The sequence below is a fragment of the Eretmochelys imbricata genome, chromosome 12 (assembly GCF_965152235.1).
Source record: "Eretmochelys imbricata isolate rEreImb1 chromosome 12, rEreImb1.hap1, whole genome shotgun sequence".
In the NCBI taxonomy this organism is placed as follows: domain Eukaryota; kingdom Metazoa; phylum Chordata; order Testudines; family Cheloniidae; genus Eretmochelys; species Eretmochelys imbricata.
The window spans coordinates 19,119,926-19,132,390 of NC_135583.1; the positions used below are offsets into that span (position 1 = coordinate 19,119,926).

The window sequence follows — 12,465 nt, forward strand, 5'->3', positions numbered from 1 at the left end:
TAGGGACTTTTTAGAGGAGAGGATGTGATATGGGTATAAACAAATGATAGGAAGTTACAAAGAAGGTAAATTGGGTACTTCTATTTACCCTTTAATTGAGTATGGGAGGAAGGAGACACACAAAACTAAGATGACAAATTTAAAGCTGATGAAAATAAATACTTTCTTACACTTATAAAGTTTGCGGACGATACCAAACTGGGAGGGGTTGCAAGTGCTTTGGAGAAAAGGATTAAAATTCAAAATGATCTGGACAAACTGGAGAGATGATCTGAAGTAAGTAGGATGAAATTTAATAAGGACAAATGCAAAGTACTCCATTTAGGAAGGAACAATCAGTTGCACACATACAAAATGGGAAATGACTGCCTAGGAAGGAGTACTGCAGAAAGGGATCTGGGGGTCATAGTGGACCACAACCTAAATATGAGTCAACAGTATCACACTATTGCAAAAAAAGCTAACATCATTCTGGGAGATAATAGCAGGAGTGTTGTAAGCAAGACATGAGAAGTAATTCTTCTGCTCTACTCCATGCTGATTAGACCTCAAATAGAGTATTGTGTCCAGTTCTGGGTGCCACATTTCAGGAAAGATGTGGACAAATTGGAGAAAGTCCAGAGAAGAGCAACAAAAATGATAAAAGGTCTAGAAAACATGACCTATGAGGGAAGACTGAAAAAAATTGTGTTTGTTTAGTCTGGAAAAGAGAAGACAGAGAGACATGATAACAGTTTTAAAGTACATAAAAGATTGTTACAAGAAGCAGGGACAAAAATTGTTCTCCTTGTAATTGTTACAAGAAGGAGGGAGAAGAATCGTTCTTCTTAACCTCTAAGGATAGGACAAGAAGCAGTGGGAGGGCTGTGTTGGACATTAGGAAAAACTTCCTGTCAGGGTGGGTAAACACTGGAATAAATTGCCTACGGAGATTGTAGAATCTCCATCACTGGAGATTTTTAAGACCAGGTTAGACAAACACCTCTCAGGAATAGTCTAGATCAGAGGTTCTCAAACTGTGGTCTGCGAGCCTCGTTCAGGTGGTTCGTGGATATTTCTCTCTAAGGGGTGTAGCTGGGTGGCCGCACATGAGAGGATGAAGGGCCTCCCACCTAATTAATGGAGCCACGCAGGCGTGGCTCCACTAATTAGGTGCCTGGACCCTGGAGAAGACACACATGTAAGGTGAGGTGGTGGCCTTGGGGGGAATAGAGGGTAGGTGGGAGTTTTACACTAATAAAAATGATATCAACAGGATCTTGTAAGAGGGACAAGGCAAATTGTCACATTTATTGTAAATACAACAAAATATTCCTATATGCAATTTCTATATAGATCCATTCACACACACAGACATTCACACACAGGTTCTACATAAAGGTTGTTATAGTTACCAGCCTAGATGTTGCTCATGCCACGTCACTGGCCTGGTTACGAGAGTGGAGCCGAGTTGTTGTCAGATGCGCATCCGATGCTCCTGGAGGGTGGTCGTAGAACCAGACTCAAAGAACACAGTCCCTGGACCCAATTTTTGTAGGTCTCTGGTTCAATACAAGTCTATGGAAGTTGCTTCATCATGCTGAATTTACAATTGAGATGACCATCAATCAGCTCAATCAGCAGGTGGTACATCCATGATGGTTCCATGATGGCTAGGTGTTATCTTCTTGTTCTTCCTTGATGCGTTTTGGGTGGATTCCGGTTCACCCTCTGGGGGTCACCTGGTTGTCTCCACTTTGCATATTCTTCGGCCCATCGATACCAAGTTTGAAATTCTTAGGATTCAGCTGGCACCATTTACTAACCAATTATTTCCCTGCTTCAGGCTCTCAGTTCCATGCACTCATCATTCATTCTTTTACTTAACAACGCAATCTATGACTCTTGATTCATTTAACAAGTTTTATTCCGCTATCTATTTTTCCCTCTTTGGATACCAAGATTTACATAGGCATGACAAGGGGGAAGAGCATCAGGGTGTTGTTTTAAAGAACAGCATTGTTTCCTCAAAGTTCTTATCACTTTCCAGCACAGACTTTTTGTCCTGTACCGGCCTGAAATAATTAGCACTTTGGCCTTGCATTTGTTACAGAGTGAAATTCAACAGCATGGAACTGATGTTCATACCTTTTTACAATACCTATATACTCTTTTGTCTATCTTTATTTCTACTACTACATAATTATAATTCTATCATACTTACATAACTTTGAGGGCGACCCAACAGGAGGGGGCAGTGAGGTGAGAAGAGGGGGTGGGGGAAATTTGGGACGTGCAGGGCTGCGGTGGCCAGAGAAAGAGGCAACTTTCCCCAGCTCCAGGGCTGCAGCTGCCAGGGAGAAACAGCCCACATTCCCAGCCCCAGCTCGGGGGCTTCTGCAGCGGGGGAGAGAGGGCACATCCATCTCATTAGAAAGGTGAAACTACTCATATTAAAATATGAGTTGTGTGCTTTTATTTGTAGAACAAAAAAAGTTGTTTATTATTTGTGTGGGGTTTTTTTAGCACTTTTATCCAAAGCGCTTTACAATACTTAGCTAATGGTACAAACAACATTTGGAAAGATCATTAAGCGGTCCTCCGAGACCCTCAGCAATTTTCAAGTGGTCTGCGGAAAAAAAAGTTTGAGAACCATTGGTCTAGATAATACTTAGTCCTGCCATGAGTGCAGGGACTGGACTAGATGATCTCTCGAGGTCCCTTCCAGTCCTATGATTCTATGATAATACATAATTAACCTGTGGAACTCATTGCCTCATTGTGATGAAGAGCTTAGTAAAATTTTAAAAAGGACATAGATACTAGTATGGTTGAGAACATCCAGCGTTTCAATAGATAGAATTTAAAAATAGTTTTTTTATGATCTATATAAATCTTCATGCTAAAGCGTACAAGTCAATCACTAATGGATAGAGGAAGAAACCTTCTATTGGCAGGTTATTCCATAGTAGTCCACTGTGGGATTTCTTGCACCTTCCTCTGAAACACTCTTAGACAGGATCCTGGACTAGGTGGACCACTGGTCTGATACAGTATGGCAGTTTCTGTTTTCCTACATTCTTAAATATGGATGTAGGTGCCTAACTTCAGACAAATTAAATTTGAAAATGTTAGCCTACATTTTTAATGAGATGAAGTAATATTTCATGCTAATTCAAAATTCCTTCCTAATACATAGTCGGAATTCATCTTAACTAGTAAATCATTCTGCTGGTGTTTTTCATTTCCCATCTTCATCACTGCAAAGCAAGCTTCATGACCTGAATCTAAAAAGAACTCTTATTTTCTGCTAGAAGCATTCAGAACTCCATGATGAGTTCAGACACTTTTTCATTTAATTTTACACTAACATACTATATTAAAATCAGACTGTACCCTAAGCGGATAGTTTCTTATTGACTGACAGCTTGCATCTCTAATTGTTGTCCTCTATCAAGTTTAAAACTTGAGAGGCTTGTCAAAGCTGCCTGAGTTGTAGCCCACCTCAGATCAAGCACACTTGAAGACATTGGTAAATCTTAAATATAGAGTTTGCTTACTCTTCTTTAAAGCCATTTTGGCTCAGCATAAGTTTTGAAGGAGATTGAATGCTACATTGTCTGTTACTTTATTTCACACTGGACAGCCTTATTCTTCCCATCTTGTCTAGTTGGTGTCTGGATGTCTTGTCTTTTGTGCTTGAATGACTGAGAAGCAAGTATTGGACATGAAAGTTAGGGTTATTAAGATATATGTTGTTAAGATAGTGTTGAGAAAGATATTTTTAATGATTGGCGTTTTCGTTGTGTTTTGTTGCCAACAAACATGTTTGGTCTTGTGTGCTTAAAATCTGAATGCTGTCTCTGGCAAAAAAAAAAAAAAAAAAATCTATTTTTTCCATCTTTTCTGAAAACCGCTTGGAAGGTAATTACATCTGGCCATATGTTTTACTCATCTTTTTGTTGTTTGGGTATCTCCATCTCTTACACAGAAACATGGAAATAAAGCTGAAGGACTGGAGCCTACTAATAGGCACCTCCTGTAGTTGTTAATAGAATACTTTTTGTTGTCCAGTATGTCTGTTGTGCTATGTGAGTCTCCAGAAATGTGGACCTATTTATAACACTTCCTTTTGAGAATTAATTCCTAACTGAGGTCTTCGAAAATATTATCCCTGGATTACATCATTAAAGTTAGGTCACTGTATTGGTTAGGTCTGGACCCAAGTCAAAAAGAAACTAACAGTTATGCAGTGAAGTGAGTGTATTTGCTTCTTGATGTGCATTGAGGCAAAAAGACTTTATTGAGCTATGAATCAACTTCTTCATGAAGTGCCAGAGGACATGTGACCAAGGAATATATAACCATATTACTACTTATTTTCAGAGAACTAAGGCTGCAGATAAGTAACTCTCCTTTCTTTAGCAAACAGTTGTGTATTTCATGGGGGGGAGGAAAGATTAGCAAAAGTCACCAACTTGAGCAGCTTTATCTCCTTTGGGGGGGTGAGGTGTGCTATAAATCAAATATACCACAACATAATGTTTCTTTAGATTTAATTATACTCACTTGGGTCAGTTGTTTATCCAATCATGGCTCTTTCTCACTCTTGCTTGTGAATAATAATACAGTCAGCACAAACTCAGGTTAACAAATCTAACATTGCAAGTGTGATAATACTATAAATGTATATATTACTGTGGAACAACTGGCAAAGTATATATATTTAAACAGCATTATGATAAATGTCCCATATTTAGGGTATAATATTTAACTATTTAAAATTACAGCAGACTCAAACTTGTCATGCAGATTGTCATCCAGTATGTATTTTTTTTAACTATGTTGGTTTAATAAATTGAAACTTTTTTCATTAAAGGATTGCAAAAACATTCCTAGTTCTTCTTCAAGTATTGTCCCTATGGGTGCTCCACTTCAGGTGTGCCCACACCCTTTGCACCTTTAATTAGAGATTTTTGGTATTGGTGCCCATTCAGTCTGGCCATGTGCCCTACTCTTCGTTGAGCCCTGCTCCAAGGCTATATAGGGCTGCTCAGGTGAACTGCCGCCAGATTCTCCTTAACCACTTCAGCCTGAGATGGACCATTAGTGTCCCTTACTTTTTGAAGTCGCTTACCATAGTTACGCTTCTTTAGTTTGGTTTTTTCTTTAATTTTCTTTACTTTTTATTTACTTTTTCAGGAGGGGAACCTTCTCCTGTTAGATTCTATTTCCCCTGGGTATGCCAGGCTCTTCAGGCTCCAAGTGGTGCGTCTCTTGCCAGGAGACCATCCCAGTCAGCAACAGGCATTCCTGATGTATCCACTGCTTGGGAGAGTCTCATATCCCACAAAAGTTCTATATCTGCTCTGCTATTAAGGGCAGGGCAAGAAAAAATTAGGAGCTAAAACGTGACTCTTAATGATGCAGCATTCCCTCCAAATGGCCTCAGATCCAGGCCAGGAGACACCTCCGGATGTTGCTCGCTGACTGAACACTGTGCCCCTCCAACTTCAGCATGTTCACCTGGGTCTACGCAAAGTAAATATATGGACAAGGCCTCTAGCAAACAGTCATTCTCCACAGAAAGAGTCCACCTCAAAAAGACTGGTCCCCATGGAACAAGACTGCAGCGGAAACCTCACATCCCACAGTGAGTACATCTAAGGTTCCAGACACTCTCGGTACTGATCCTGTGCCTGGGCTCTGTGCTCAACAGAGAAAAAAGGCAGCAAGCATGCCACAATACTGAATCCTTCGGTGCCACACAAGCAGGACACTACAGCATCGAATAATTCCTTCTCTAAGAGGACAGTTCCCACAACTACTTCTATACAGTCTACATCTAAGTTGGCCACTAAGATGACCTTGGTACTGGGAAGATACCATGCTTCTTATAGATCCTTGGCACCCCCCCCAAGGCACCCTCATCAGTACCATCTACTTCGACTAGAATGGACTCACCAGAGCTGCATTATACCCTCAGTATCAACAAGGAAACTGGGCCCCACTCTTCAAACCCATGCAGTATTGCAGGAGTTCAGATACTCAAGGGCTCTACTGGTTTTCTGCATTTTCATTTGGTTCAACAAACCCAAATATTTCAGTTTGAGTCAATCTGATGTGAAACTAAATATTTCACTTTGATTTTTCAGGCAAAAAATTTTGAGTTTTCAAGAAAAAAAATTAAATTCTCGCTACCACCCCATAGCAGTGGCCCATCTCCAGCCATGGCTATATCTGATCCTTCAGAAGAAGGAGACAAAAACATAATACATCGGAGGGGGGGGAATCCCCTTCCTTATCCATATAGTTGACTGGTTGAAGTCCTGAAGCATCAGATTTTAGGAACTATAAAATATTAACTGAAAGCTCCCAAGGCCACCAAACCCATACTTCATCACTTCAGACAACCTTCATACAATCCCACTCATAAATTTATCAAGCTCTACCTTAAAATTAATTAGGTTATTTTCCCCCACAGTTCCCATTGGGAAGCTATTCCAGAACCTCACTCCTCTGGTGATTGGAAACCTTCTAATTCCCAGCCCAATTTCATGGCCAGTTTATGCACATTTGTTCTTGTGTCAATATTCTTCTTTAGCTTAAATAGCTCTTCACTGTCCCTGATATATTTGTAGAGGGTAAGCATATCCCCTCTCAGCCTTTGTTTTGCTTGGCTAAACAAGCTAAGTTCTTTTAGTCTCCTCACAAGATAAGCTCTCCGTTCCCTTGATCAAGTACCTCTTCTCTGGACCTGTTCCAGTTTGAATTCATCAGTCTTGAATATGGGTGACTAGAATTGTACACAGTCCAAATAAGGTCTTACCAGTGCCTTGTACAATGACATCAGTACTTCCCTGTGTCTACAGATACTGCTGTATTGCAATATACACAAACCTTCACTTGTTGTGAAACTTCACCAAATCATGATAAATCCTCTTCTGGGTGGTAGCGTTAAGGAACAACAGAACTGTATTAAAAGTGCATGGTGGCCATTATGGTGATCCCATATGATAATTCATAACGTTGGTTTTGATGAGTTTCTCCAACTTTAATAGATTTTTGAGGCTATATAGTTTTTGTGTGTACATTCCACAGCCTTATTTTCTGAAGCAATTATGTAGCCATAAAACTATAACTAAACTTTGTTATAAGATATTTTCAGGAAATATCTGCCTGACTTGTACAATACAGCAAATGGTCCTCTGAACGGAGTTACTGATGTGCAGATTCTTATTATCTTAGAAGACATAGTCAATTGGAATCTTAATGTAACAGCCAATCAAAAAGCAACTCAAGCAATAAAGTAGTATTTGTGAGCACTAGTTGATGGTACTAAACTATCAAGTAGAATGATATGAAAGGAAGGATATTGCTTTGGAGGGGCTGTGCGAAGAATCTTAAATGATCTATCCATCTAGCATAGCCTATTATCCTATTAAATGGGTTCAAAATACTAAAATATTTTAGATGAATCTTTGTTTTTAAGAATAGTGAAGAAAATGGAGACTATAGACAAACTGATAAACATTTACTTCATGAAATGTTACTTGCAGAATGGATTCTACTGCGCTATTTCATATTGTGATTTTTCATATCTGAGAAAAGAACAACCAGCTTGCAAAAATAAGTTGTTAGTTTCTATTTGTAAAGTCCTTGCTAAAAGATGCTTTATGATCCACAAAATAGCATAGTTAAAAGCAGAAATTGTGACATATATTCTTTAAAGACAATTGGCTGAGATTCCATTTGTTTCATAAAAGCCATGTTGTCTGAGGTTTTCCATTTTCTTTTGACACTGGTTTGCTCTCATTTTAGGACTAAGCTTACAAGAAGAGGATTTATTTTAAGTGAATGTCTTTGCTTTAAAAAATTAAGAACTTTAGAATCCCATTTGAAACAAATTGGTTGGACAATAATAAAGTGAAAAAATATTTGTGCATGCTTAGTAGGCATCTGCTAAAAATCTTACTATTTGACCTCACAGTGCACATTCTCTCTTTCAGGAATGACAGGCACAGGGACTGCTACTTGGTTAATTTGCAAGCGAGTCTGTAAATTAACATCATAAATAAAAACGTATTAAGACATATAAGATGATCTGATATTCCCTTCTGGCCTTAAACTCTGGCATATTTAACAAGAAAAGCAGGAATACAAATTACTAAACAAGTGCAATGTAGTTGAAGAGACATAGGAATCTTAATGCTTGCGTTTCCCAACTTTTTTATTTTAATTGAGTTGTTTCGTTTTTATTTTACGGCAAGATTCTGGTTCCAAACTGTTGTTCACATTGGTGGATGTATGATGGGCTGCAAGATGTATGAAGCACATTCTCCCAGAAACACTGTGTCCTAGACAAGCTTAGTGACTCTGAGAACACTTGGGGAGTATGGATCTGAGTAGTTCCAGTATACCCTGCTGCTGTGGAGTAAGAGGGGAGGGATGATAGTCCTCTCCCTGCTTTGAGTCTGGTGCCACTGTGTTTTTTAGACTCCCCCAGCTGTTGCTTAGCAGGAGCACAAAGAGCAGAATTTTGCACGGCCCACACTCATGCAAGTGAGGCAGTCTCCTTGTGTTCTCAAATATATATATGCACTTGTGCAGAGGTAGGCACAATTTAATCCATAAAAGCTTTTGCGTACTCCTTTTGCAACTCCCCAGTTGGCAGTCTTCTGAATCTTCCCCCTTTTTTTTTAAACCCACATTACTTACAAATAGCTTTTATGCCCCCCCAGTTGGCAGCCTGGGGGGGGGCAAAAGGGGAAGCGACAATAAAGCGCTGCTGCAGCAGTGCTTTAAGCAGGGTCCTTTGTGGTCCTTTGCCCCGGCAGCGCTTTCAAGTAAAGCAGTAGGGCCCAGTACAGCCAGCCACTTTTTACCGGTATGCTGTACTGGCCCGTACCACCTTACTTTCACCCCTGGTATACACTACAGTGATTTGAAAAGGAGTATTTCTGGCACCTTAGAGACTAACCAATTTATTTGAGCATAAGCTTTCGTGAGCTACAGCTCACTTCATCAGATGCTTTCCATACAGTGATTTGATTATCTGAAATAAATATTATGTTCCATGTATAGCAGCTCTTTGCAGATGATGAGTTATGGCAATGTGAAGTACAAAGACAACTGCAAATGTCTGAGGGCCCCCTAGTCTCAGTGGGCACAGGTCAGACCAGCAGGGGGCCAACCCGTTGGGTCCTATAGGAAGGAGGAGCCCACATGCTTAGTCTCACTTCAACATTTCTTCTCTTCCTGGCTCAGAATACATATAAGGAATGTGCTGGTGGCAGATGAGACAGTTGACTTTCTGACCACTCATTCACAGTCTCCTTTGTATTTAAAGCCTTCCTGCATGTCCAGCAGTTATTTTAATGCTACCGTTACTATGCCCTTCCTGTCCTATATTTGAGGTATTGCCAGCCTCCGTTTCAGGATGCTATGGGTCTGAACAGATCACCTGTTTAGGGATCAGGAAGGAATTTTTGCCTCTGTGCCAAATGGACAGGATGTCTAGGGGAGGATTTTGCTTTCCTCACCACATCCTGGAGGCCCAATTTTTAGGTTAAAAGGAATAGATAGAAATTTAATATTAGGAAGTAAAATCTTAAAATTTTAGGACTGGAAGGGATCTTGAGAGGACTTCTAGTCCAGTCCCCTACACTCATGGAAGGACTAAGTATTATCTAGACCATCCCTGACAGGTGTTTGGTAACCTGCTCTTAAAAATCTCCAGTGATGGAGATTCCATAACCTCCCTAGGCAATTTATTCCACCTTAACCATCCTGACAGGAAGTTTTTCCTAACATCCAACCTAAATCGCTCTTGCTGCAATTTAAGCCAGTTGCTTCTTGTCCTATCCTCAGAGGTTAAGGAGAACAATTTTTGTCCCTGCTTCTTGTAACAATCTTTTATGTACTTTAAAACTCTTATCATGTCTCTCTCTCTTCTCTTTTCCAGACGAAACAAACACAATTTTTTTCAGTCTTCCCTCATAGGTCAAGTTTTCTAGACCTTTAATCATTTTTGTTGCTTTTCTCTGGACTTTCTCCAATTTGTCTACATCTTTCCTGAAATATGGTGCCTAGAACTGGACACAATACTCCAGCTGAGGCCTAATCAGCATGGAGTAGAATGGAAGAATTACTTCTTGTCTTGCTTACAACATTTCTGCTAATACATTCCAGAATATTTGCCTTTTCTGCAACAGTGTTACACTGTTGATTCTCATTTAGCTTGTCGTCTACTATGACCCCCAGATCCCATTCTGCAGTACACTTTCCTAGGCAATCATTTCCCATTTTGTATGAGTGCAACTGATTGTTCCACCCTAAATAGAGTACTTTGCATTTGTCCTTATTGAATTTCATCCTATTTACTTCAGACCATTTCTCCAGTTTGTCCCGATAATTTTGAATTTTAATCCTATCCTCCAAAACACTAGAAATCCCTCCCTGCTTGGTATTGTCCGTAAACTTTATAAGTGTACTCTCTGTACTAAAGTCAAGATATACCACATCCACCACTTCCCCCCATCCACAAGACTTGTTACTATATCAAAGAAAGCTATTAGGTTGGTTTGACACAATTTGTTCTTGACAAATCAGTGCTAACTATTACTTATCACCTTATTATCTTCTAGGTGTCTAAAAACTGATTGCTTAATTATTTGCTCCATTATCTTTCTGGGTACTGAAGTTAAGCTCAATGGTCTGTATTTCCCTGGGTTGTCTTTCTTCCCCTTCTTATAGATTGGCACTATATTTGCCCTTTTCCAGTCCTCTGGAATCTCACTCATCTTCCATGACTTCTCAAAGATAATCACTAATGGTTCAGATATCTCCTCAGTCAGCTTCTTGAGTATTCTAGGATGTATTTCATCAGGCCCTGATAACTTGAAGACATCTAACTTGTATAAGTAATTTTTAACCTGTTCTTTCCCTATTTTAGCATCTGATCCTACCTGACATTCACTGGCATTTATTAAGTTAGATGTCTAGTTGCTACTAAACTTTTTGGTGAAAACTGAAACAAAAAGTCATTTACCATGGAAATGTTTAATTCATCTCGGCTTGTGGCCAGTGTGGATAGAAGTTTAAAAAGCCCAGCTCTCAGGGTAAACATGAATGGAGACCCACGATACAGCTGGTGTTCGTATTACCTTGTAGGGAGAAGGGGAAACCTTAGTTTTCCCACGCTGAGGTCTCTCATTCCCCATTGAGGGGGAAGTGGCAAAAAGATTCAGAAGTGGCTGAGTTTAAAGGGTTAGTCTGAAGGGTTCCAATCCAGATTTAAAAGGCCTGGGGCCATTTAACTCTGCATTGGACCCAATAAAATGCCTGTATTTTGAAGGGGGATATGGATAGCCTCCTTCACCCCTGTTAAAGTTAATGAAGTGGGACCTGCTGTTTTAAATCCATCCCTGTGTCTCATTGGCCTGCATCTCCTGATCAGTAATGACATGAAGCCACAAATCTGTTTAACCAAAATTGAAGTCCTGGAATATAAGTATTGATGAATTGAAAATACTAGCTTTAAAAATATGATTAAAGGTCTGTTTGGAGGTAATACCATAGGGAGGCTGTGGGTGTCATAAGAATTAGTCTAATCATGTTTCTGTAATAAAAACCAATTCCTGGAATTTATAAAATTAGCATCATCTTGCTCTAGATGTAACTTGGCATAAAGTGTTTGAGAAGAACTGTATCACTGTTACTCATTTTGTATAGTTAGAAGGTGAGTAAATCCAGTAGTTCCTATCTAAAAATGATCCATTATCTAAGTAGACTCTAAAAAGAGCTGGTACAAGTCATCATGAGCAAATAACTCCTTTGTTAATTTTCCAATTGAAATATGACCTCCTCTCTCACACACACACACAAAATTACACCCTTAGAATGGTAGCCTTAGTAGAGAGGCTGAGAACTGAGTGGTTCATGGCAACCAAATTACCCTGTCATCCCATAGTGATCCTTCCAGTTCAGGGATTGAGGCAAATCAGGATGGTAGTTTGAAGAAACTTTCATTATTACGGCCTGTGCTAAGCCCCTTCTGGAGGTCTCCAGGATTGTTAATTTGGAACCTCTTGTATACTCTATATCCATACAAACAGAAAAATAATAATACAAATACCTCCCTCATTCTATACTCGCACTATCCATTAAATAGCATAAGATGTTGAAATTCTAGTCTAAACTTTTCTTGGATACGAGGTGTCAGACTACTGGAAACATGCATAACTAATTTCAGAGGGGTAGCCGTGTTAGTCTGTATCAGCAAAAACAACTAGGAGTCCTTGTGGCACCTTAGAGACTAACAAATTTATTTGGGCATAAGCTTTCATGGGCTATAATCCACTTCATCAGATGCATAGAGTGAAAAATACAGTAGGCAGGTATAAATATACAGCACATGAAAAGATGGGAGTTGCCTTACCAAATGGGGGGTCAGTGCTAACGAGGCCAATTCAATCAGGGTGGATG

At 39.6% G+C, this 12,465-nt stretch overlaps 1 protein-coding gene across 9 annotated transcripts in view; it reads left to right on the forward strand.

Moving 5' to 3' along the window:
• Positions 1–12,465, forward strand: part of ITFG1 (integrin alpha FG-GAP repeat containing 1) — a 218,268-nt gene that overhangs the window by 165,195 nt on the left and 40,608 nt on the right. Inside the window, exon 15 of one of the 9 annotated variants that reach the window (XM_077831061.1) lies at positions 5,182–6,107. The exons of the other annotated variants lie outside the window; for them this stretch is intronic. Coding sequence (XP_077687187.1) covers positions 5,182–5,387 — 206 coding nt within the window. The 3' untranslated portion in view covers positions 5,388–6,107. Of the gene's footprint in view, positions 1–5,181; positions 6,108–12,465 lie in introns of those variants that run through there. 9 annotated transcript variants of the gene reach the window in all.